A 27,900-nucleotide genomic window follows, 5' to 3' on the forward strand; every position below is an offset into this window, starting at 1 on the left:
GTAAAGGTAAGTAGAACTCACCCCTGTGTGAGAGCCACTCAATCTCTTATTTATAATATTGCCATAATCAAAAAAGACTTTAAGAATTTAAGAAGACAATTCTGACATGCTGCAAAGTTATCAATATAACTTTGCCATGACTAACTTGCTCACTTTCACTGCCTTCTTTTATTTCTCTAATAAGACTCAGCTCCATTATACTCCTCAGTGTACTTACTTCATTGTGGAATGAACTGTCTTCTGCTTCCTCAACCAAGGAAGGTAAAAAAGCCAGGGAGCTTCGCTTTTTGGGCTGTAGCATGCAGAGAAAGAAACCCCCAGTTATTATGGCAGCCTTTAAATTCCTTCCATCTGATAGGTAACACTGCATGTGACTCAGAAATAGTAAGAAATAATCAAATTAAGTAGTTTTGTAGACATGATATATCAGGGGTGAAATCTAAAAATTTTCCCTACCGGTTCTGTGGGCGTGGCTTAATTGGTGAGTGTGACTTGGTGGTCAGGTGACTGAATGGGCATAGTCAATAATAATAAATAATAAAAATAACAAAGTATACAAAACTTGGGAGGCACTGGTCTACCTTCTTTAAAAATAGAGGCCCCAGTCTACCAATTGCGTTTTACTGAGAGGCACCGGTCTACCAAGTGCCTTTTTTTGGCAGGCACCGGTCTACCTTCTTTAAAAATAGAGGCACCGGTCTACTGGCTGCCTACAGCGCTGATCAGCTGTAGTGCGGCCCTTTGAAGTGCCGCGGCAGTCATTTAAGGCCGTTTGCAGCTATATCACCACCGAGCGCTTCAAGGATAGAGAAGAGGAACAGCGAGGCGTGGGCAGTGTGGGGGGGCAGGAATTTTTGCTACCGGTTCTCCGAACTACCTGCCCCCATCGCTACCGGATCGCGCAATCTGGTCCAAACCGGAAGCATTTCACCACTGTGATATATCATATAATGTCACAGGAATCTGTTTATTGTCCAATGTTTTTAGTCCTTCAGTTACAACACATTTTTCAGATCCCTGCACTTGTTTGTTTTATAGCTATACTAAAGTTGTTCTATGTTTTATCCAGCATCTATTTTATTTTGACAAAAACACAAGATGGAAGGGATGGATGGGACCATGTATGTCATCTATTTCAATCCCACTCCCCAGGGCAGGAATTGACTCCTGCAAGGTTTCTCTTAGGTTATTTAACTAACTAAGTTAGTCTCATGTATGTCTTATTGTCTTTAGTGTTATCTATGGAAATCTATAAAAATTATGAGTTTACATGGTGTTTCAGTTTCTTTAAAATAATATGAAATAATTATTTCAGAAAATATATCTTTATCTGTAAATGTATATGTTTCATACTACTTATCTCAGAATAAGAATGACATAAACTGATGGTTTAAAATCCCACTGCATTTCTGACAAAACTTAAATATAATGGTAATGTATTTCTAATTTAAGGCTAAAATATAAATTTAGAAAAATCCCTATGCAACTGCATTAAAGGTATTCAGATTATTGTTTAATATTAAATTATTAATACATATTTTATGAGAAAGTTACCCTTTCTCTCCCAAGTATTTAAGCTATTTATATAATGAAGTCTTTAATTTTTCTGATTTTCAGCACTGTCACTAGATATATATTCTGACCTTTTCTTTACAGAATTCAATTTTTTTAAAAAAAACCAACTATTATATAATCTGGCTTGGTTCCTTTTTAAAATTTTAAATGTAGTCCTATTTCTAGCATAGAAAGTTGCAAGATATATTTGGAAGATGCTGAGAGGAAAGAATAATCCTGAGTACTATTTTCACAATATATTTACACTCTGGAATAATCCCAGTTTGAAAATAGCATCTCATAGATACATGCACCCAACCCCCATGTATGTATTTTATAGTTTATGAGTTAATGTGGATATTAATATTTTGAATCATCTTATTGCCAATCAAGTTTTCAATGACTTGAATAATTGCAAAAAAAAACCAAACCACTATAAAACGTTATTACTGCAGCCCTTAAATATGGATTGGCTAAAACAATCCAGGAATGATTATTAATATTTCTAATTGGTTTGTTCATTTGGATTAAGAGATGCTTTATACTCTACTAGCAGATAGCAGCCTAATGTTGGCCTTTGCAATAGGGAAAATTTCACAAAAGTGAGACTGAACTGTGAATGGGGAGTGGCTGAAAAATGTTATCTTTGTTACCTTTCAGATATATATCGAATTCCGATTGAGAAACTTGGGCCCTATAATCCCTCCTAATACATATATACTGATTTTGGTATCACTGTGTAAAGTAAGGTTTTCATTTCTTTTGAATTACAGTTTTTAAAAAATCCTTCATTTTCTAACAAGCTGAAAATAACTTTGAAACTCTGCTCAATAGAATATAATTTTTAAATCTAAAATTAATTTCCTCCTAAGCGCTGAATTCTGGTGTCTAAGAGTTTTTCTTTCTGATTTTCTACAGCAAAAAACAGTGTTGATCATATATTTATCCCTATGTTTCAGACAAAGATGAGGTATATACAAAAGAAAATGCACAACGAAATGACAGCGTGCCGGGCAGGAGCATCTGTTACAACTTCTGAGTAACTGAGGCTAAAATCAACAAAAGGATACCTTTTTTTGTGGCCGCCCTGTATCTTTGGAAATTACGCCTAGCTAAAAATATTCAAACATTACATGTATATGTACATGCACACACACATATACATGCATGCACACACACACACACACAAACATACATGCATATAATATTTCTATGAAAAAATTTGAAGGAACTTACCTGCAACTCAACAGCACTTCCATTTTCCTCTGGTGATTCTAAGTCACTGTCCTCAGCTTCCGGTGGTTCTTGATTCTGATGAAGTTCCACCAAGGCATTCTTCATAGCTGTTAGAATATCCTCTTTCTGTTGGCATAATAGGGCAATCTGCTGCTTTACTCTTTCCACCTCCTCATCCTAAGGGAACAATAATATTGAGACATGACATATCTCATAAAAATGGGAACACGAAAGAAAATTGTGAACAGCTTGTGGCATCTTACTGTAGCATGATCTACATAATTGTCTTCGGGTGCCTTCTTTGCACTGAAGTATTTCCTTAGCACAGCTGAAAACCAAGCCAAGCGACCCAACACAAAACGTAAAGCTTGCTGGATCTGTATGCAGCCAGCCATGGCTTAGAGGGACATTTGGAAACTGAACAGCACTCTGAACGTTCATTGCTATCCACCTGAATTTGGGAGCTGAATTCCTGAAGTGGTCAGGATTCTTGTATGACAGATAATATGAAGTTTACTCATAATACTATGCAAAGTAGGTTAATTAAGACAGAAGCATCACTTCCTGTCTCTCTGGAAGAGCTTTTTCTCTCTTTAAAACATTTTTCCTATTTCAAGTGGGAAAAACTGGAAAATTAGCAAAAGTGGTTTTTTGAAATACAAGTTCACAAAAACATATCCTAATACAATACAGGTAACCCTTCCACTTCTACTCTGTGCTGGCAATCTTGCCAAAGATTGTTTGCATAAGGTGGATATCCTTCAACTTAATAAAGGAGTAATTAAATTACCCACTTTAATTAAGGCTGTATGCTATCCATATTACAGGAAGATTTGCTAGAGTCGGTGTAATTTGTGGGTCAAAAGCATTCCCAATGAGCTCAATTTTAGTGGATTGGCAGGATATAGATCTAGCACATAGGTCACATGAACTAATTGTAATTTGGCTTTTCTATCTCTGTCAGCTTCAAAATGTTTAGGCTACTCCTTTTCATTTCAATCTATTATTCCATTTCTTGCTTCTTACAAATATCAGTATGAAATAACAGGACCATCTTCAGGGTTGTGATTCATGCTGTTTAATGAATAAAGATACTTGGATTTGCTTGAAGTTGGCCTCCAACTTAGCAGATCCAAGTGACTTGCCTGGAGCACAGTCTTGATCAATTATCTACATTGACTCCTGTGACTCCTGAGGAAGTGGACATAGTCCCACAAATGGTCAGCTCAGCAACTTGTTTGTCAAACCCTTGGGGGTGGCTTGGGAGGCAATCAGAGGATGGGATCTGAAGGAACAGGAAAGTGGGGGGGTCCCTCTGGCCTTGAAGAAGGTAGTGATGCATCTCCTTCTCAAAAGACCATTGCTGGAATCCTCTATCCTGGATAATTTTCATTTAGTTTCCAATTTTTCCTTTGTGGAAAATGTTGTGGAGAAGTTGATCAAATGGCAGGTAAATACACAGGATTGTGAAGGAAAAGAATTATCTAGATATGATTCAGTAAGCTATCAGACCAAGGTAAAGCATGATGACAATTTTGGTTGGCTTGTCAGTTACCAATGGCAGATTCACAATGGGAATGGTACATCCACCCTTGTGCTCCTTGATCTTTCAGCAGCTTTTGAAACCAACAACCATGGGTGTTAAGAATGTGGGGCACTATATTGCAGTGGATCACCTCCTTCTTCAGTGGTCGTTTCCAGTCAGATTTGACAGGAGGGAGGAGATCAGGCTTGTGAGTATCTCATGGCACAACACTCTCCCCAATTATTGTTTAATATCAACATGAAATTGCTGGGTGAGGTCATGTGTAGGGTGTCTCATGATACACTTTCCCTCACTGCTATTTAACATCTACATGAAGCTAACTCATGAAGTGAGTTCATCTGTCACTTGGGGTTGGTTTCATTATTAAATGATGACAGACAAATATGCATTTCAACTGTGGGCTAAACAAATGAAACTGTTACCATACTAACTCAGTATGTGGAGGCTGTTAAGTGAAGAATATGAAGGAACAAACTCCAGTTCAATCCTTATCAGACTCAGTAATTATGGCTGTGATTGTTCAGGCCCCAATATTGAGGATGTAATTTATTTATTCATTTATTAATTTTATATGGCAGCCCATCTCATGAGAAGTCATTCTGGGCAGCATCACAACCCAGCAGGGGCATGGATCTAAAGAGCAGGTGTCTGATCTCACAGTTCTAAGGATCTTGTCCACTTCCTCAGGTCCAACAAGCTTAAACCATTCCCAGATAACTGGGCAAGAATCCTCTCCAGGCATCTCCTGTAGACCTGCAGCAAAACTGGGTCCATCTGGGAAATATTCCAAGCAATTTTATCTGGACAGGCTTCAAGGTGATGGTCCTCTGGAATAGAATCCTCCAAGAGATATGTATGATGTCCACTCATTTAGGATTCTGGAAAGTCTTACGATCTGACTCTGTTCTCAGGCCTGAGGCTGGCATATAGTGGAGCATATTATTATAGTTGGTTTTTCTCCAGGCTACTATCCTCTACGATATTATACTCTGTAATATTTTAATTGTGTTTTGGATGTTGTAAGCCATCCAGTGGGGCAGCTATAATCAATCTAAATAATAATAATTTCATATCTACAGTAGTGGCCAAAATTGTGGAAACTTTTTGGGAAAAGTGTATTTTTGAGGTTTGATGGCTAATAACACCACTTTCTTTTGGAGTAGAAGCATAAAATTATATATTTAATGGAAAGATAATTTAATAAAGAATGTAATGCTGTTCAACCTTTCTTTGAGAGATAAAAGTGGCTTTTTTTGTGGAATTCTTGATTTTAGGCCAAATTCCTGCAGTCTGCACCGTACAGTCCTTGCATGCAACTTCACATTGCATTGCGCCATTTCATCTTGTATACACCCAGATGATTTTCTTCTGTCATGTAGGCACAGTCTCTTAATTCTTCTATCATCACCTGCTGTTGTGTGCCTTTTCTTGCCTTTACAAGTATAGTTTTGTAGTGACTGAGTCTCCTTATACGTCTTCTAAAACTTAGAAACGCCACCTTAGGTTAAGTTTTCACCAATTTTTTTTCTAATTTCTTTATAATTGTAGCCTTGTTCACTTAATAATACTATAATACTATTTTACATCGCTTTCTGGGCAACCAGTCAACTCTTTGCACCATTACTTTAATTATTACGTTTTACAAGCTTACTAAATGAAAGAACACAAAAAAACCCCAACCAACTTGATAGAGATCACATAACACACTGACAAATGTCCTCCTCTCAGCTTCAATACATGACATCAATAACTGAATCCTACTGTGATCTAATTGGCTCATTGCCAAAACAAGATGACACCTGATTGGCTCTCTAAACACTCATGCTCAATCAGATGAAGGAAAGCTACCTGATATCAACCTAAGCAAGTTGTGCTTCCTTTTTCTGATTATTTGGCTATAACTTTTCATAGAATACAAATAATTGAACAAACTTTGTTGCATTACATTCTTGATTAAATTATCTTTCCATTGATATATAATTTTATGGTACCACTCTAAAAAAAGTGGTGTTATTAGCCATCAAACCTCAAAAACACACTTTTCCCAAAAGGTTTCCACAATTTTGGCTACTACTGTACATAGCTCAGCAGGGTTCCAATAGTATGCTTCCAAATGGCTGTCATATGTGAATGAGTATATTAGAATTGTGCAAAGATCAGGTCTATTGAGAAAAGTCTCTCCCTTTGCCTAAACTAGTACTTTTCCTACTAATGTCCCGCTGTAAAGCACATTCATGTTCTTTCCCATCATGGACACTCCAGGTAAGAATATTTCAGTTCCCCAAATTTGCAGCAGTGACTATGCTGAATGGAAATTCTGAGAGTTGAGGTGTCTCAAGTTGTAGAGTCAATTCTCTAAACTCTCCCCAAATTCCAACAAGGCTTAATTTAACATATTTATGGGTTTCATCCAGACATAGTTTTGGTGGATTCTGATTTTTCCAAATTCTATATTCTAGCTCAGCAGTTTGAGCTTCATCACAGCAAAAATGATCTATTCCACTTTTCTCAGCTTTTTTAAAAAAGTGACGGAGTGCACAATGCTACCCGGCAGATTTTTAAATTTATTTTTGCATTACATTCTCTATAGTTGACTTCTCTGATTAGAAAATTTTCACCTCGTCTGGAGCCACCTTTTTGTTTATACTTCGAGTCTCAATATAATTAAGCTCTGACAAGCTAAAGAAATCTTAAAGCAATTAGCACTTTGGGCGGCGCCAGCTAATTCATATGACTAACCCAGAAGAGCATTCTGAAACAACCATTGAATACACTGTGGCAAATCACAAGCATGTATTTTCCATAACGGTTAGGCATAAAAAAGAAAGCATGACATTTTAGATGCATAAATTCACTTGCGACTAAATAAGTGAAACAAACAATAAGAAGTGAGTCTATTCAAAAAGGAGAATACAAGTATGGTTTCTTGTCCAACTCTATCTCCCCAAACAGGAGCAACATATGATTTTAAGTTCTAAATGAAAGTAATAGACAATAAAGCATGGATGCTAGTGTTAGGATTTGTATTTTAAAAAACAGAATTGTAAAAGTTGCATTAATACCTAGTGTTTTGTAGTGAAGGGGGAAACAAGCTTCACAAGAGGGTCAGAAAAAGTTAATTGATCAATTTTACCTTGCCAATGTAGATATTGAGGTCAGAAGACTCCAAGAAAGTCAAAATCTGAATGACCAATAAGGATATAAATAAATGGGGACTCTTTCAGATGAGCTTTTGAAAAGGGGTGGAGGCAGCTCCACTTTGCTTTTCTCTTTTGTCTTTCATCACAATAAGACACCTAGGCTCCTAATATGGCACTACCAGTTAAAAACTGGAGGAAGTAGCAACTTAATGAAATGCAGAGAGAGTTATAACGTAAGAGCTTTTTAAAACGTATGTCATTGATCTATCTCATTTCTTTATATCAGGGGTCTCCAACCTTGGTCCCTTTAAGACTTGTGGACTTCAACTCCCACAAAGCTGGCTGAGGAACTCTGGGGAGTTGAAGTCCACAAGTCTTAAAGGGACCAAGGTTGGAGACCCCTGCTTTATATGATACATTGTTTTACTTGTAGTGAATATTTCTGCCTATAACATTAGTTGAGAGTCAAAAGTCCAAAAAAATTATGAAAATTCCTTTCTCCAATTTTTCCTCAGCTTTCAGCTACTTAACTTTACATTACATAATAATACCTTCTTCTGAACTCTCTAGTCATTCTGGCCGGGAATTTAGCCTGCCACACAACTTAGTCACTCTGCTACCTACAGAAAGGCAAGAAGATAGAAAGGAGGAATTTTGGCTTGCCTTCTCCTGAGAAAATATGAAGAGAAGAAATATTTCTCAGAAGAGTGATATGGTGACAACACACAAAAAGAACCCCAAGCCCAGAATGTGGGAAGTTGCAATACTAAGGATTGTTGTCAGCATTCCAGAAAAACCCCAACTCCAAGTAAAAACTCTGAAGCAAGCATTTTTCAAAGTTCTATTTACTAGAAGAGGTAAACTGGCACATCTGGGAAAACCCGAATCTGAGAGGTCCGGGTTTTCCCTCAGTAAATCAAAACCCCGAAAACCATCCCCTCATTCCTCAGTCGATCACAAGCTCCAATCACCATCCGTCCCATCTCCGGACAGCACTTCGACCACTCCTCCTCCAGATGCAGGATCAGCCTGACCTTGACCGAAGGAAGAATGCTATTATGTCTAAACACAATCCCTCTACTAAATCCCCCATCCGACTTTCCCACACATAAGAAGGTGGCAGTATGGAAGTTTCCGGCCTAATACTAACTACTTCAGCTTCAATCGCTCTTCAATACAAGAGCAATTGCTCTTCAATACAAGAGCAAACAATAGATTCAAACTTAATGTTAACCGCTTCAATCTTGATTGCAGAAAATATGACTTTTGTAACAGAGTTGTTAACGCTTGGAACACACTATCTGACTCTGTGGTCTCTTCTCAAACTCGCAAAATCTTTAACCAAAAACTGTCTACCATTGACCTCACCCCATTCCTAAGAGGACTATAAGGGGCGTGCATAAGTGCACAAAAGTGCCTACCGTTCCTGTCCTATTGTTTTCTTTCATTATATGTGCTTATATATAATGTTGTGACAAAATAAATAAATAAAAATAAATAAATAAATAAATAAAATATGGCTTCCAAAGCTGACAATTGTGAGTGCAGGCCTATCACTCGAGTGAACCAGTGGAGCCAAGCCACATCATCCCTGTGCCTGTATAAGCATGTTCTTCACTACCTGTCTGTAAATTGAATCAAGGATATGTCATCATGTTCAGAAAAATAATTATACTCTGAGTAGTATGTTACTTAGAGTCACACTTTGCAAAAAGAACAGAACCATTAAAGAGAAGTACAGAAATACATTTACAGATAGTAATGGCCACAACTGAGCCGAAAATTTCCATCACTAGGCGAAACAGCCGTTAAGTGAATTTGGCCCATGTTATGACCTTCTTTGCCACTGTTGTTAAGTGAATCATTGCAGTTGTTAAGTTAGTAATATGGTTAAGTGAATCTGACTTCCCCATTGACTTTTCTTGTCAGAAGCTCATAAAAGTTGATCACATGACCCTGGGACACGGCAACAGTCATAAATACATGGCAGTTACTAAGTGTCCAAATTTTGATCATGTGACTATGGGGATCTGCAACAGTTGTTAGTGTGAAAATTGGTCATAAGTCACTATGTTCAGTGCCATTGTAACTTCGAACAGTCACTAAACGAATGGTTGTAAATCAAGGACTACCTGTAATTATTTATTAGATTTTTCTTCTGCCTTTATTATTATTTACTTTATAAATAATTCAATACCGCAAACACGAGTGGCACTGAATTTTGGTCACTCAGAAAGTTAAGAGTTCAATCCTAGGTAGCGAAAGATATTCCTCTCCTAGAGAACACACACAAAAAATATCTGCTGAGAACTCTGCATGGCATCAGGAAGGGCATCTGGCCAATAAATGCCCAGCACCATCCAGTCACCCTGACTTTACTCTGAATTAAAAGATTACAGGGTCATAAAAAGGGAGCTTTTAATGCAGCAAACATGCACAATACTCCTTTCATTTTCCCCATAACAACAATACTGTGTGATGAGTTTAGCTGAGAGAATGACTGACCCAAAGTTACCCAGCTGATTTCATACCTAAGGCTGAAAGGCAGAACTAGAACTCACTGCCTTATGGTTCCAAGACCACCACCTTAACCAGACTGGCTCTCAGTGATAAATTATGGTTATTTCATTTAAATTTAAATATTTCATTGAACTTATTATAGCCGCCCACTCCAACCGACATTGAACAATTTATATAATCTAAATTTTCCTAGTTCTTAAATTAAAAAAATAATTTAAAGATTATTATTTATGTATTTAATATTGTTATTCTTTTGCCATGTTAGGAAATCAAATTCAGAACAAATGTAGAAGAGATTTTGGATCATGTATCCACAGTTCTGAGGAAGCAAGAATATGATTCAATATACATACAAAAAAATAGAGATTCCTAGGGTTATTAGAAAGGATCTAATCATGAAAATATAATAGCATCAAGCAATTTCACAACAGTTGTCTATCGTAAATGAAACAAGGCATACAATGTAATTTATAAAACTCACCTTGAAGAAGGCGGGGTCTTGAACAGGCCATAGATTTTCTGTGGACAATTCATCTAAATTACTCTTTGGGAATTGGCTTTGCTTTAGGAAGTCAATTTGTTGCTCAAATTCTTCCATCTCTTTTACAATTGGCTAAAACAAAATACCAGCAATTATTATGAGCTATTTCAAGGCGGATAATGGAATATATATTCTAATAAACTGTTAATACTCACATTCAGATTCTAATTTCAATTGGATATACATATACATATGAAAATATTTTCCTAGTGAGTGGGAACACCGATTCATTTAATCCAACTACTCCAATAGTGATTCTTTGGCTTTCAGAAGATAGAAATAGTGAATATTTGTAGGGGGACTTGCTTTTCTTTATAAAAATTAATTGATAATATATTTTCTGCATTCTTTGGCTATCTACTGATTTTCTACTCCCACATTTTTGCTCCTGCCATCTTGAACATGGAGCAAAATAAGGTAGTCCTCATTCAACAACTGGCTTTTGGAGGATTGTCTGTAGTTGTGACCACAATGAAAATGTAATTTTGTGACCAGTCCTCATACAAACCTTTGAAGGTTTCGAAAGCAAAGCAAAGCTGAAGTAAGGTCATAAACCCAGCCATGGGTTTGACTTAGTGATGGCTTAACTTAATGATCGAGTTGCCAATCTGTATTGTGTGTGCTAAATATGGACTGCCTGTATTTAGGTAGAAGAAACATTAACTCACTGGCTGAATTCACACAATACTGTACAACCTGGTTAAACAACTGATATACTTCTGCCATACTTTGGAGAGGTACATAGAGCAGTCTTAGGAAAACAGTAAACTTGTTTTCCTAAAATGCTTAGTAGTAAACAAGCAGTAAAAAGATATCGCTCTGCTTGTAGGGAGAGCATGCAAATACATTCAAGTTGATGGTTATTGGGGCTTGATTATTATTTCTATTTCATTTTTGCATCATTTGGAAGCTTCTGAGAACTATTTTGAAATAGTCTAACTAAATTGCAGTAAGAAACAAACAATCATGCTGCATGCACATTGTTAATATTGTATCAATTATGCTCATTTCAATCAAATGCATAGATAATATGCAAAAAATGATTTCCATCGGAGTGTCATTAAAAGATCACTGGGTTTTAATCACTAGATTACTCCGCCAGATATATTTGTACTGCTGTGCATGTGAGAAAAAGAAATCAGATACAATTTTAAGTTGCTTTAATTTATTCAGAGCATTCCAGATCATGGATGTTATGGTTTGTGCTGTATGATATGTGATAAATTATTGCAGTTGACTACAAGTTAATTTAAAAAAACAAGGTATTTCCATTGTCCTGTGCTTTAAATAATCAACCAAACTAGATACATAAGATTCAAGAACTGGCTTCTCCCTGTGTTGTGATCTTAAGCAGAAAACAAATAATAATTAAAAATCAGAAGGAATTTTCCAAGAAGATTCATAAATAACCACTCAATCAAATTTGCTTTTACCTCAAGTAGAGTGTTCTGTTTCTCTGTGAGTCTTTCTAGAACCTTCAGCTCTTTCAAAAGCTGTTTAGTTCTTTGGAATACTGAAAGAGGTTGCATTCTCATGTCAGTCGATCTCAATTTTGCTTTATAGGATTGCATTTCAGCCAGAGCCGTCTTCATGGGGCAGATGTGAGCCAATATAACCTAAAATAGAATGTATTAACAAGGAAGGGAAAGAAGTATGTAAGACTCAGCAGGCTTATAGCACTTTGGGAAGTTCAGATATTTATGTTCAAAATACTTCACATATTTGATCTCAGAAAATCTAGGACAGCATGATTTTCAAAATACCTCAGATGGAATCTAGAATTGCATCCATTTGTATTTCTCTCTTACTTTCCTCCCCATTATATACATCTCCAAAATTAATTTCAGAAATAGCTTCCTGCTCGTGGAAATAATGACCTCAATGTGTTGCTTTGAACTAGGAACATTAGTAACAGAATCCAAGCACCTTTCTTCTTCCTCTCAGGAGAATTTGTTGGCTCAAATTCTGTAACACTAAACAATATTCCCCACAATGTAAATGTCCTCTGAAATGAAAGAGCCCCATCTGGCCAGATAAAGCTACTATCTCTACCTTGGGTCAAAGCACATCTTGCTTTGTGCCTGCTGAACTGCCCCAATTCTTGATTGAACACCTAATGAACCACCATTTTCACTTGGCAGATGGGGGCTGTTTGGCAGCTACAGGTGGAAGGTTAATGGTACAAATTTATGGTGATGAGCCATTCAGAGTTAAAAGGCAGTTTTTAAAAATATTATAGCACTAACATAAAGGAGCAGCAAAAAAAAAGGAAAAGAAAACCCTCATTACATTTTCAAAAGTTTGGGAATACTTCAAGAATAGCAATATTTAGAAATACCTGGCTTCTAATCCAGCACTATACAGTATATATTACACTACAGTTGTTCCTAGGTCGATTTTTCCAGTTCCTTTTTAAATTGAACTACCTTACCTTACAATGTGTAAGATGCTCCTTAGGAGAAAAGTCAAGTGTGTCTTCAGAGGGGGATAATATAGTCTTCATTTTTTCTATGTCCTTCTCCATTGTTTTCACTTCAGATTCAATAGCTTCAACATCCTACATTTTCAGAAACAATCATAGTACTTATTCTCTGCTGAAGTCTCTTAAATGCAAAACAAATGATGGATTCGAGACTCAGAAAGCCTACATTTTTATTTCCAAAAAGCCACACATCCCTTGAGTGCTACCTTATTAGCCAGTTGGTTGCATCCATTTTTCTTAAATTCTCTCATTAAATCATGTGTCATTACAGCCCAACAAAGATGATTCTCTATTTTTAATACTGAAAACGTGTCTAATATATTGGATGTTATGAGAACCACAAAGACACTATCAATTTTGCTTCTGGCCCAAGCTAGAACTGTATGAAACCAGGTGATGCTGAATGAATTATGTCTTTGCTCTTATGGCCAATAAAATAATACTTTCACCCTCTGTTTGTTGTTTTGTTGGCATTTTACTAGTCCCAAGAGTTTCTGACACATATACCGTATTTAAATAATGTTATGCTGTTTTCTCTCCCAAAAACACACCTGAAATAAATGCACAACCTTTCTTGCCTACCACTGTCTCAGTTTATCTCATCTTTCTCTGGCCTTTCTCTTGCCTCACTATAGTAGAATTGTCTGATCAAGGCCTTTCTGTTTTGTATTAAATAGTTGGCTAAATCCACATCAAGAACAGTATCTGAACCTTACTAAATCAAACAGAAATCATTTTATTGTTAGATAATCCACACTTACATCAGCCAAGTCCTGGATACATGGAAGAATTTCCATTATCTTTTGCTGTAAGGCTTTAACTTGCTCATTTACTTCTGTCAATTCCTGCACCATACTGTCAGTTTCAATTAAAGGGGATAATTCTTTCAGTTCTGGGGAAATGGCACCAAGAATACTTTGCTTTTGTTCTGAATCTTCTAATGCCATCTGGAGAGGAAAAGTTAGTATTATTTTTTCTTTTTTAAAAAGCAAAGCCATTAAAATGCATAAAGGAAGTGCACAGTTTGGTAAAATAAACCTTATCTTCTGAATATTTCAGATGTGTTTTAATTACAGTAATTCATTGACAATAGGAAAAATACACAGTGAAACATATATTAATATTCAAGAAAAAATGGACATAAATAGGGGCATCCTGATAATTTTATGCAGGGAACTTCCAGTTGGATGGTGATATTTAAAGTAATTTCCTTGACTGAATTCCCCTGGCATTTAATCACAAATTATGTACTGATTTCCTCTGTATTTCAAGCAAACAGTACTTGTTGGTTTGCTGTTTGTTTTGGTTCTGAATACTTCCTAATTAATCAACAAGTCCAACATATGGAAATAAGCTTATTTGTTTAAATCTTTGCATAAATGAATTATTATTATTATTATTTATTAGATTTTTATACCGCCCTTCTCCCGAAGGACTCAGGGCGGTGTACAGCCAAAATAAAAACAGTAACAAAATACAATTAAAATAAACAATTAAAAAACTTATTATAAAATTGGCCAAATTTAAAACATATTAAAATTTAAAACCCATTAAAATACATCCAAAAATTTAAAATTTAGAATTGGTTGGGAATATAAAGCCAGGTATCAATTAGCATAATACTATATTCCCAGCTATAAGATCTTCAATAAGGTAATCATTTATCAATAATTATCCATTTATGAGGGACCAAACCCCTATGGATTCAATGAGGTTTATTTCTGACCTTATATGTATAGAAATGCTGTCATCTGCAGTACCATCTATATTTCTATGTTATATAGGCACAGGTACACACTCACCTAGTGGTGAAATCCTCCACGGTTTGCCACCAGTTCACTGCCCGCGCATACAGTGCGCGCCAAATGCACATTGTGCACGCATTCGCAGTGCACACCAAATGCATGCTGCGCACGTGCTCAAGCACAGTGCGCACCAAATGTGCGCTTTGTGTGGTAAAAGGAGCCTTTTGAAGGTAAGTAGAACAGCGGGGGGGGGGGAACAGCTGGGCCGTGCGTTTAGATTCACTAGAAAGCAGGATTTCTAGTGCAGCTGATTGTCGGAAATATTTTTTTAACTATCAGTTCACCCGAACTGGTGTGAACCGGTAGCATTTCACCCCTGCATTTACCTTATATTGAAGATGACAGCATATGTAAAACATTTCCCCTCATATTGGCTTTCCCTCATTAAATCTTTTTCCAAGATTTTTAAAAACTTTCTTATTTAGCCTATTCCCCTGCTATTCCTTAGTTGTCTCTCACCAAAATGCTAACTACATTGACCCTGTTTAGCTTCCTAAGTTCAGGCTAGCTAGATGCTACTACTTAGCCTAGCATATGTACCTGTACTGGTCATTATCAATGCAGCAACATATACCCTTAAGGAGAAGCAATAAATTGCTCCCATCATTTAGTTGCAATCAATTTACCTCAAGCGCACTGACATGTTTATTCAAAGCTTTTGCAGAATCGCTTTTTACTTCCTCTGTTAATAGGCGGTTGGTGCTTTCAAGCCAAACCTGAATGCTTTTCAGGAGCTCATCACATTCTTCCAACTTGCTAGCAGCCTTTAATATAAAATATCACATATTATTTTACACATAATAATACACAGGTATCTGAAACATTGGCAATTCATCCAGATTCCCAAGCAGATTTCCACTCATGCAATAGAAGCTTCTCATCATCCCCTCTGCAGCGATTTGTGGAGGAGGAAGGAGTGTAAAAATGTTATCTACTTACTTTTTTCTAAATATAGGATTATACTCATTGTAAGTCTTAATTAAATATTCTCAGGAGATAGCACGGTAGTTAAAAATTTAATTTTTAATTTCTGGTTTAAAATATAAGAAGGAACAATAGGCATTTATTTGGAAAAAGTCTGGAAATAAAAAGAATAAGTTATTCAGGGAACAGACATTTCTGCCTTTCCTTTTATGTATATGATGTCTGTTTTTGTTATTATTTTCAGGAGCATGAGGATTATTTTCTTTAAAGGAAGAAATAAGAAATACTGTGAGATCTCAGTTGAGTATCTACCATAGTTTTGTAGATAATGCCATATATTCAGAATTTAGGGAACCACTCCACTTTGTGGAGCTCTATCAGGCCCTATAGAATTATACGCATGTGGAAATTCACCCTGTCAGCCACACTGACAGATGCATCCTTAAAATACATGTCTGCAGTGCAATTGATAAAGCTGAGATCAATGCAGTCTGACTGGAGGGACTCTAAACACATCCAGATTTCAAATATAAATGATCTTTTCAGTCATCTTTTTACCCTGTTCAGGTCTGTAGTTCTACGTTCAGCATGCTGTGAAACATGTTGGTATTGTTGCAGAGGTATCATCCAGCGGTCCATCAATTCTTGAGCCTGGTGGGGATCTTGCTCCACTATATCTTGAACCTCTGAATCCAGTTCATTCATTTTATAATGCCAAAGATCTAGCAAATCCCAGATTCTCTGCATGAAAGAGAACAATACAACGAATGAGCAAGGGTTCATCTAGATGGCTGTTGCCTACTATAGACATATTTATTTTTTATTTTAAAAATATCACTCTATTTCTATGTTTACACCTGGTTAAGGCAAGTCTAGTTTAAACAAGTAGTTCTGAGGGCAGAATCAACATCATTTGGGAAAGGAAGTTCATTGCTTCATCTGAACAAAGAAGTGAGAATGTTACCTTCTGAACTTCTTTTGCTTTTGAAATGTTCTCGCTCTTTTGATGTAACATATTTTTAACAGCTTGCAAGCCTTTGTTAATGTCTTCTATTTTTTTCTCTGTACTGTAGTGAGGGGAATTTTTCAGGAATTCTGTGCTGACCTACCATAGTAAAGAGAAAAAGAAAGAAAAGTTCAGCCCTGGGTGGGAAAAACAGAAAATAAACTTAAAAACTTAACTATCAGTTCTTTCAGATTATGAATAACTTTCCATTGTACTTTAATTATCCTTTCTATACTTGAATTTTTAACATCTAGCTTAGGTCTGTACATTGCCCTAAGGTGTAATAAAATTATTTGGTGGTACAAAAAAGTGTAAGAACCAATGGTTCTCAGGCCAGAGTTGATAGTTGTTTACACATTCAACTACCACTTATGTCAAGGTTAGCAATACCAGGCAAAAGAGAGTGTAACTTATGAGAAAGATTGGGGGGAAAGGCTTTGAGTCACTGTGGGTATAAGAGAATCTTGTTTTTACTATCCACAATAAAGATTCTTATCTAGCCAAAATGCTTGTAGGTTGTCTGCTCAGTCCTGATTTAGGAAGGTAGTCTAGTCTTCTAAAGTCAGGATTTAAAAATGTGCTACAGTAAACCAACCACAATATCTTATGGTTTACAGAATTATCTGAGGATTTTTTCAAATACTGCCTAGCAGGTTAGTGAAAGGGATAGTGAACAATAAAAGTTAGATGGAACTTGTTAGCATGGGAAGCAAAACCCCAAACATAATTTTCTGGAGAATAAACAACAATTAACTAGAATAAGTCTGGACTTTCAGCAGGAGTTTCCCTAAGTTTTACAATTAAGTAGAATGGTGCTACCTTTTCTTCCACATCATGTAACATTCCCTTGCAGTCTTCCAAATGCTCTTCAATACCAACTGGGACTATTCTATATATTTCAGTGAACTTGATTTGTAGGTTGTCCAGGATTTGTTTCTTGCTATCAACTACTCTCTGAATCTCCTAAGAGGAAAAAAGAATTAGAAATTATTTCAAGATTGTTTGGAGGAAATAACTTCTCCCACTATATCTAAGGTACAAATAGATTTTTTTTCACGAGAAAGCTTTGCAGAGCAAAACTTGAAAGATGCTTACTTTGTTTTATATCATACTTTTCAATTCACTGAGACTACATTAAACCCAATATTTTTCATTCTATTGTCAGGGCTTATTGACAGATGCTAATGGAGACACAATGCTTGTTTGATTTAAGCTCCATAAAGAGCTTTTCAGATTCAGAACAACAACAAAAAACCCTAAAAACAAAAGGTGACCAAAAGTACATTTGCTAGGCCATTTGTTTTGGTGTCATCTTAATGAAAATATCCAAACAAAACAGCTCCTTCCAGTTCTGCATGAAGGATATCATTTTCACAGGATAAAACAGACTTGACAGTTGTTAATATTTGTGGCCTAGAAACTCAATCTGGTCTACATCCTCTGGCATGAACAACCGTGAAATACATTTTGATGCCAAATAACATGAATCTCTTGCTGAGAGATACATTTCATTTACAATTATTTGTTTTAATTCCAAGATATCAAAATATTGGATTTTGTTTCTTATTTCACAGTAAGAGAACAAATGTGAAAATAAAGAGTATGTGTAAGAACGGCAAAGAAACAAAATTTGGCTAAATGTTGGAAGACGTTTCTTAATAGGGAAAGTTGTTTGTGGAACAAATTACCTCTGTAAATAGTATTGTCTCATTGATTGGCTGGATAGCCAGCAGGAAAGATTCATTTATGGATTTCTGGACTATGCGAAGGTTTGGATTACACCACCTTCAAAAATCTGTTCCAAAGCTAGCATTCTCTGACTCTTTATATACCCTTTTCAATGCTCTTTCATGTATGGCTTATTTGGTCATCTAAATAAGCCATACGTGAAAGCTTTCCAAATGGAATGGAAAAGAAACTCTACAGCATTCCTCTTATAACAATTATAACTTAATATTGGAAGGACCAGAGATCAATGATACACCACTTTGCAACTCAAGAATTGGACACCAAATATTTTATTTATCTAAAACCTATTAGTCTACTGTCCGCAGAAGCAGCTTCTTACCAACCTCAAGTTTCAATGCCTTTTCATTAGGGGTTTCCAAATCTATGTCACAGAGTTGGGATATGATGCCCTGAAACGAAGTCTTCATAGCTTTCAGTTCTTCACTGCACTTGGTCCGGTATACCATCTCAGACTGCACGGCCTCTTTTTCTGTTTGAGCCTTTTGACAGAGCCTGAAGAAATTCCATTAGAAATACTATTAAGAAGAAGTAGAAGAAGATTGCAGGTTCTGGTGTTTCGGAGGTCCTTGAAGACCTGGCTCTTTCCCCAGGTTTTCAGCTTGGAAAGGTATAGCCCGTTTTTAGGGTTTTGTGTGTTTGCATGCTTCCTAGTTTTTCCCTTTGCTTATTTTTTATTATTATTTTTATTGTGCTACAGTTTTTCTGTTTTCTTGTGAACAGCCCAGAGTTGTTGGGAATCAAGAGATGTACAAATTTAATGAATGAGTTAGTTGGTATGTGAATGAATGGCCTGTTATGTCCAAATAAGGGGCCAGAAATCACAGCAACTCTAAGACTTGTATCAATTCTCTTTCATTAACGTGAATGGAATAAGCAAAAACAAAATTCAAGTGAAATACAAAGCAAAGTGGTGGGGCTTAGAAAGTATCGGTGCTAGCATCACATGAAATAACAATACAATAGTTAATAAAACCAATGCATTTAAAACTTGGGTGTAAACAGATATTAAAACATTCCTCCAGCATTGATTTTGGGAAGGCTTGCATGAAGAAGTAAATCTTTGTTTTTTGTGTGTGAGTTTTTGTTTTGTTTACAAATACCACTCTCTGTCTGGAATTTATGCACATTTGCCAGATAATCTGAGGCTCAAACTTCAAATTAGTAAAGAAAACCCATCAGAAAGTATTTTGAAATCAGAATTAAACTTTGTACAAAATGTTCAGCAATAGTCCGTTTTATACTTACTCTTCTGTTCGTTGCTGCATGTTTTGAATTTCACAGACAATAGGAAGGCTTTCCTTTCCAGACAAACTCCCAGGGACACTCAGAATGTTCCTTAATCGGCAAAGTATTAAACGTAGCAACAACTTCTCAGTATCCACATTTTCTATATAGTTGCTTACGGATTCCAGAAATTCTTCCAGTTCTTCTTTGGTTGCTTGCTGTTTGTCTTGGATGCTCTCAGGCAGCTCTTCTTGAAGGCTGTCTAGAATAATTGCTTCTCGTTCCAACTGGAAAGAAAATAAGCAAAAAAAGAGAAATATTGATGGAGGGGAGAAATACATAGAAAAGACATCTAAGTAGATTGAAGTTGCACTTCTGTGCACACTTATCTGGGAATAAATTCCTCTTAATACAGAAGGACTTATTTTTCTATAAATACCTGCAGTATTGCTCCTATCAATTTATTCATTTTATGTAAGAAATATAATGGTAAGGGCTTTAATATAGTCCTTTTGTTTAAAATAAAAGTGGCAGCTTCAACTACAAGCTGCAAAATGAAATGCTTGTGCGTTTCAGCCACTTCATTCCAAATCACGTTTAATCCCCAATACAAAGTACAACGATGTCTATTATCTGCTGATAGCCACTGAACCTATAACCATTCAGCTTCACTGGATAAACCCAGATTCCAGTAAGAGAAGTTAACCTTTATATTTTTTCCACATCATGCATGATTTGCACAACAGTGTTCAGCAAGGAGCCGTGTTGGTGCACTGGTTAGAATGTAGTATTGCAAGCTAACTATGCCCAGAGCCAGGAGTTCAATCTTGACCAGCTCAAGCTTTCATCCTTGATAAAATGAGGAGCCAGATTGTTGGGGGCAATATGCTCACACTTATAAACGGCTCAGAGAGTGCTGTAAAGCACTATGGAGCAGTATATAAGTCTAAGGTGACTTATTCTTGCCTGCAGAAGTTGTGAATGCTCCAACACTGGAAATTTTTAAGAAAATGTTGGATAACCATCTGACTGAGATGGTGTAGGGTTTCCTGCCTGGGCAGGGGGTTGGACTAGAAGGCCTCCAAGGTCCCTTCCAACTCTGTTGTTATATTATATTATATTATATTATATATTATAATTATTCCTCCTAGTTATGGCCCTCACAGTGTCCCTGCTGTCATGTGAATTGCATTACATAATCTCATTACAATAACTGCAGCATCTTGTGGTCATGTGATCCCCATCTGCGACTTTCACTACCAAGTCCAATAAGAAAAGTCAATGGGGAACCCAGCAGGAGGTTGCAAATGGCAATCACATGATTGCAGAGTGTTGCAACTGCACAATATTTATTTAATGACAGCAACTGAAACGCTTAGTGATGAAGTTTTCAGTCCCAATTACATTGTTAAGCGGGTTTTACTACCCTTCCGCCCTTTATTCATTTTTATGTGACAAATCAGGCAGTTTTATCTTTTTAAACCTGCCTGTACTTAAGACAATCAAACAAGTCCACATAGACCTGAGCTTGAAAACATCAGTCAGGTGTTTCTGTATTACTCACTTCTTCACTGACAGATTTCCATTCTTGGTTCTGTTCTTCACATTTGCCCTCCCGTTCTTTTGCGATATTGAACAAATAGAGCCACTTCAGCCACAACATTGATACAATGGGTACAATCAACACTCCATCGTTTTCTTTGCACATGAAGCTTAGAAACTGTGCGTCTCGCCTCAAATTCATTAGCTCCTCTTTGGTTGAAAGTAATTGGGACAACAGCATCTATAAAGGAGAGTATAAAGAGTAAAGTATAAACTGTGAGTTTCAATCATTCAGTTGGGAAAAAGGCAGAGTACAAAAACAAATTGCGACAATCAAGCCAACGTATCTCAAGCACCCATAATAAGCAGCAAATCTGTATCTAAAATTGTATACTTCATGGCAAAGAAGGAAGTCATCAAAAAGTCTGTTTCTTTGCAATCATCTGTTTCAGGTTTAATATAGATTTGCATCCATTACCCACATTTTGACCATAATGTCAGCTAACCTTTGAAGACTAACATTAATAACTATTCGGAATATAAATTACTGTAATTGTTACAGCCTGTGTGAAGTGCATTGAATGTTCTATTGTAAACATGGTTCTGAAGACACATAAGCTATAAAAATACAAAAAATATTAAATTATGGAGATGATGATGGTGGTGGTGATGATGATGATATTCTCACCTTGTTTTGTTCTGAATGCTCTAAAGATTCTTTGTAAGATACTGGAATGTAGTACTTCCAAAGCACTTTTTCTGCATTGTTAAGCTCAACACATATCCTCTCTTTGGAGTTTCTGAAACTGTGGTATTTTTCCATATACCTATAAATGCAAGAGTATTTAAACAAAACTATTTAAATTGATCCAAATAATAGAATTATGCATTGTCAGCTTTCAACTATTGGTAGAAATAAAATTGGTATAAAGGAGAAAAAGTGACAGGTCTTGCCAATCATTTTCCACAGTATTTTAAACAGTACTTTACACAAGAATGGACAAGTATTTCCAAACCCACTGTTTTAGGATGGTGGTTTTACTGAATCATGAGCAGGTGAGTAACACAGTAAAACTGTGACCAGCTATGAATTCCTTTTTACTTTGAAGCTAATAGCCCAGTCATGATTTCTTAATTTTATCTCATCTCACTGCTCACTACAAATATATAATGTAATAAAAATTATGTACACCCTCCCCCTTTTTTGGAGTAACCATGTCTTCAATACCCTAGCAAAAGAACCATTGGCTGGTTGGCTATCTGGAATTTTACTAAGGAGCACTATATGTTACAGCGCTTGGTTGCAGCTCTTAAAGTTTTCAATAATATCAATGAATCAATCTATATTTTAAAACCAAAAGTATACGTTATTCATGAATAAAAGATGTTGTTGCCTAGAAAGTACCATTTCAGGCTAAAGCAGCATAGATACTGTTCAGAGCCAGCTTTTCTACCTGCTTCACCTGAACACTCTAACCAAGAAGTTTATAGGTGATGTCCAGAAAACAGCTACCAAAGGGACAATCACCTTCTGGGTGAAAGGGAAGATATCACCCCTGGACTAGATGGATCAGTGCTCTGATTCAGATAGGGCAGTTTCATATATCCCTGAAATGATGAAAATGTTCCTCCTACCTCTGTATGTAAGAATTTCTGTTTTGGCTCTGCTCTTTTATTCTCAAATTCCTAGCAGTTAAATCATCAAGTACTTTCTCCACCTGCAGTCTGGCTTTTGATTTAATTGACTTTTTCAGAGAGCAAGTTAATGCCTCCACTTCAGCCATTGCAAACTCGGATTCTTCTTGGTTCTTGGCAAAGTCAAGATGAGATTCTTCTAGTTTAGGTAAATCAAGCAGTGGCGTAGAAAGAAAGGCTTCACACTGATGGAGGAGATCTGCAGATTTTTCGACAGCTTTGTTGTAAAGCTTCACCATTTTAAAAGCTTCATCTAAAGCTTCCTGTGCAAATAAATAGTTAACAGCAACGTTATTATATAAGCTGAAAAACGATTCTCTTCTCCCAAATGTTATCTTGAATTGCAGTTCCAAGGCATTCCATTGCAGATCTGATCTAACTCCGTGTCTGTTAGCTGGTGGACATTTTAACTCAGGGGTGTCAAACGTGCAATGACACATTGTTGTCATGTGACATATCACAACTTTTTCCCCTTCGCTAAAACAGGGGTGTACGTGGCCGATGCATGACACATCTTGCCCACAAGTTTTGACATCCCTGTTTTAACTGATGGTCAAAGAGTTTACCGATGTTTCTACAGACGTTTTTGCTGTTTTTAACAATTTCCCAAAGTTAAAACAACCTTGAAAAAAAGGTTCTGCTGCGTATTTCACTGGTCAGCTGTTGTTTGTTTTTAAATTGCATGATTATCATTAAATTTATATTTAGTTTGTAAATATTTTAATTAGCTTCCATATTGTTTTTAAATGTTTTTAACCCACTTTAATTTTTTGCCACTTTAAATTGGCATTTAATAAATGCAGAAATTATTTGAGTGATGGAAGGCTGACAAATTTGGGCAGGAGAAAAATATCAGAAAATATCAATGTTGTTAAAGGTGGCTTAGTTCATATGAAAAACAAGTTTTTAATAATACATATAAATCTAAGTTGAATTATTTTTAATTAAAATACATATAAATCTGAACCAGATATCTACTATGAAAGAAACATCCAGAATCTTTTATTTATTCAAAATCATCATATATTATTCTAAATAAAAATGTTCATGTGTCTCAAAATTTTTGGAGACTAGCAGTGAGAAGGACATTCCAAAGTCAAGGGCCAAATGGCAAATGAACTTGTTCATAACAGTTATCAACTTAACTTCTATAAATTCATCAAACATCTCAATAAACTGACAGAGTCATAGAAAAGAAACCAGTCCTTTGGATGGAAAGCAATTAATAGTCACAGATCTGAATATTTTGTTACTGTACTTATGTCAGAGCAAAAGCAATGAGAAGTATCAAGATAGTCACTACAATCATTGTCAAAAATGCAAGCACTGTCAAAAATATAAGCTTTTAACAAAGGGCATTTTATTGCACTGCACATATTGTGCAATATACTGCAATACAATGCACAGCACTGAAGATGTTACATAGTTGGGTAATGAAATATCTGCAAGAAAACAACCAAGCTCAGAGAATTCCAAGGATTCCCCAGGACATTTTATTACATTAAATAAATTAATAAATAAATTAAATGTATTACAATAAATCTACTTATTTTAGTAGTATCACCAGTCTTTTACAAAGTTTCAATTTCTTTCAGTATAAGTTAAGATGGAAGTGCAATTATGGCATTATTAATTTATCAAGGGAGGGAGATAGAGAGAACTTGCAAGGTCTAGGTGTATAATCTGTTACATGGATATCATGTAAAATATAGATGAAAAAACCATGGTATTTCATAATCAATCCTTATGTGAAAACAACCAAAGTTTGTAAAGTTGTTTACAAAGAAACAAAATTGCCAGGACTACTTACTGTGTGTTTAGCAAAGTCTGCTTTCAGTTGTATTTTCAGGTTTTGGAATTCCTCTATTTCTTTATCTAAACTCTCAGAATGGAGACATGTTTGTTTTGTAGATGATTTCTCTTTAATTATATCTTCAGCAGCCCGGATTTCTGCCTCTATAGCACCTTTAAGCACTTTGCAATACATCATTTCATAGGGAATCATTTGAATTTTCAAGTCAAGTAGGACAGGCTGCTGGAGCTCAGACTGAATTTGCTTTAAAGTCCTTAAACTATGGCCCAGCTTACTCTGGAAACCTTGTTTGTACTTGAATATTTCTTGATTAGCAACTATCATAGAACAGATCATTTGTTCCAGCCCATCTATTTTTGCATCTAAGGACTTTATTTGTTTCATGTTGGCCTTTTTGAGAGAGGCACTAAATGACTTATTTTTCTTGAATAGCTTGAATGCTTCTTGAGTTATATATTTAGCATGTTCAACTCTCCACATCAATTTTTTTCCTGATATCAGACTGGCTTCAGGAGAACTGGTAAGATCTTTTAAATCACCACATTCTTTCTGAATACTAGATATTATAGCCTCAATCTCACTTAGGACTATTTGATGCCTGTCATATTCTGCAAATAAATTCTTCAGACATTTACCTCTCTTGTCAAGGTTATCCTTTGCTTTGCAGAACTGATCTTTCAGTTCATCAAGTGGTAATGTATCCCATTTTGGGTCCAGCCATTTCCAAATCTCCTGGTATTGATCCAGGTATGATAAACGTGACTCGATGGCTAAAGTTCTGTCTTTAAACATATTCACTTTATCTTTTATCACTTGACTCTTAGACAGTAGTTCCTCTGAACTTAGTTCCAGCTCATCAAAATGAAGATTGCTAAGATCCTGCTGTAAGGCCTTTATCTCTTCTGAGAATTTTTTATAGGCACCCATTTTGTGTTCTACTAAACAACCCTTAATTTGAATTACCCTATGGACCCTCTTTGCTCTATTTCTCAGACATTTCAAACAATCGTTTAAAAACAGTTGCTCAAAAGCATTTAATCCTTCAGATGAATCGTTGCAGTTTGCATCCAGAAGGGCTTCCATCTCCTGGATCTTCTTGGGAGTCTTTTGTAAAAGATTCTGCATGTGGTCAAACTCAGACTTTATATTTGCTTTATCAATATCTAAGCTAGACGCTGCCATGATTTTTTGAAGTTGTGCTTCAAATTTCTCTATATTTGCAAAAAGTTTGTCTCTTTTTCCAAGCTGAGATTCCAGCTGCTGTAACTTCTGAGATGATTTCAAAATAAGGAATTGGTAACCAGTTTGCAACTCATGTGAAAGGATGCTAAGTGCAGAATCCTCCTTTGATGGCATGTGAGAAGCAACATGCTGGGCTTCATCTGCTAGCCTTATAAAAGTTGGCTCTTTTTCTTTAGCATCGCTGATTACAGCCTTACAACATTTAATTTGTGAGAGGAGATCATCTGGAAAGAGTGCTGCCCTCTCATCAAGATGGTGCATTAAAATTTTGTTCCCCAAAATGGCATCTTCTATCTCTTTTCTTATTTCACATGTCCGGGAATGACTGTCAGTTATCTGGACATTCTCTTTAGGGGTCATTTGCTCCAATTCTTCTACCTGGCTCTGAAGATAGTTTATTGTGTTCTCTAAGGCTGTTTTTCCTGGATTGCTCCACATTCTTTTCATCTGTACTTCTGCATTTCTTTTTAACAAAGAAATGTTTCGCTTAAGGATGCGCAGTTCTAAGGGAATCGAGATAGGGCATGGATGCTCTTCTGTACCAGGAGCACTCAGGCCTGTTTGCAAATCATGTTGCTGTTGCAAACATCTTTGGAGTTCCTGTGCTTTGTCCATGAAAAGCTTAAACTCATCCACTTCTGCTGCAACACAGCACTGTTTCTTTTGAAGACAATCCCCCATTTGTTTCCACCACTGCTCTGCTTGATTCACCTGGCTTTGTACTAATTCTCTGTCCAGAGTGGATAGATGTCTAGATAGATTTTCTTGTTCAATTCTCAGCTTGTCTAAAAGACTATTTTCTTTTTGTAGAGAAGCCAACAATTTGTTCAAATTCTCTAGAAGAACTGTGTCTTCCACAGGTCCCCTTCTGCAATAGAAAAACAGGTATAGCTATCTTTATTTTTTATTTTTTGTCAATTTACTCAACATGTATTCACTAATCAGGTATACAGAACCATATTCCATGTATATTAAATTACACTGAAGCTCCTCCATACATTGGATGTAATTACTAAGAATGAATATGTATGTCTTTAACATTTAAATATAATCGGAACCATTTAAAGAAGGGACATTATATATAATACCATAGTAATAATTGTTGCAACTACAATGCTTAGTCATTCCTATCCTATGTTGATTTACTAAGCCACAATAGGAAAGTTCAAAGATTTATGGCTTAGCATTGTATATAAACCATATTATTCTATGTCTATCCCAACCCTTTGGGAATGTAACAAATTATAAAATAAATGAAAGAAAAGGTTAATCTCTATGGTGTACACATTAACAATAAATTAAGTGAATTATATCAGATCCAACTGATGTAGAAACATGGTCCAGTGTGGAGTCAGTGTGCATTGCGAGGTACAAAATCTGAACAGTAATTCGGCCCTGTAAAATCCTTGGTCAGACAACTGAGTCAACTGTCAACAGTTATAACCTAATTAAGAGGAAGACTTAACCTAATCAAGAGGAAAGACTTAACCTAATCAAGAGGGAAGACCTAACCTAATCAAGAGGAAGACTTAACCTAATCAAGAGGAAGAGATAACCTAATTTGGCAGTTGGGGAAACAGATACTTAAGATAACAATACCTGCTACGTGACAATTGTATAATCATGCTTTACCCCCTGTTTGCTACTCAATAAAAGGTGTGCACTCAGAGCAATCTGGGCTCACCCCATCCAGAGAGAACAATGGTGTCTGAGTCCTTATTGGGAAGGTAGCCCGTGTTCCTAACACGCACCCTTGCGAGGGCCAGAGTCATTTGCAAACAGCATCCCTGCGGGGACCCTACGAGTCAGCGAAGAAGACCCACCCTAGATGACAACAACGCAACAACTGGGAGCTCGTCCGTGGATTCTTCTTGACTCCAA

At 36.2% G+C, this 27,900-nt stretch overlaps 1 protein-coding gene across 11 annotated transcripts in view; it reads right to left on the reverse strand.

The window, feature by feature from the left end:
* Window positions 1-27,900, reverse strand: part of SYNE2 (spectrin repeat containing nuclear envelope protein 2) — a 276,441-nt gene that overhangs the window by 117,588 nt on the left and 130,953 nt on the right. For all 11 annotated transcript variants that reach the window (XM_058162907.1, XM_058162909.1, XM_058162908.1 and 8 more), the window contains 16 exons: window positions 24,775-26,887; window positions 22,905-23,227; window positions 21,958-22,096; window positions 21,292-21,510; window positions 19,749-20,014; window positions 18,827-18,995; window positions 17,574-17,717; window positions 16,713-16,853; window positions 16,307-16,489; window positions 15,451-15,588; window positions 13,781-13,966; window positions 12,969-13,094; window positions 11,971-12,153; window positions 10,478-10,609; window positions 2,791-2,967; window positions 218-292 (listed from right to left, as the gene is read on the reverse strand). In XM_058162907.1, coding sequence (XP_058018890.1) covers window positions 218-292; window positions 2,791-2,967; window positions 10,478-10,609; window positions 11,971-12,153; window positions 12,969-13,094; window positions 13,781-13,966; window positions 15,451-15,588; window positions 16,307-16,489; window positions 16,713-16,853; window positions 17,574-17,717; window positions 18,827-18,995; window positions 19,749-20,014; window positions 21,292-21,510; window positions 21,958-22,096; window positions 22,905-23,227; window positions 24,775-26,887 — 4,714 coding nt within the window. The remainder of the gene's footprint in view (window positions 1-217; window positions 293-2,790; window positions 2,968-10,477; window positions 10,610-11,970; window positions 12,154-12,968; window positions 13,095-13,780; window positions 13,967-15,450; window positions 15,589-16,306; window positions 16,490-16,712; window positions 16,854-17,573; window positions 17,718-18,826; window positions 18,996-19,748; window positions 20,015-21,291; window positions 21,511-21,957; window positions 22,097-22,904; window positions 23,228-24,774; window positions 26,888-27,900) is intronic.

The sequence above is a fragment of the Ahaetulla prasina genome, chromosome 1 (assembly GCF_028640845.1).
Source record: "Ahaetulla prasina isolate Xishuangbanna chromosome 1, ASM2864084v1, whole genome shotgun sequence".
Classification (NCBI taxonomy): Eukaryota; Metazoa; Chordata; class Lepidosauria; order Squamata; family Colubridae; genus Ahaetulla; species Ahaetulla prasina.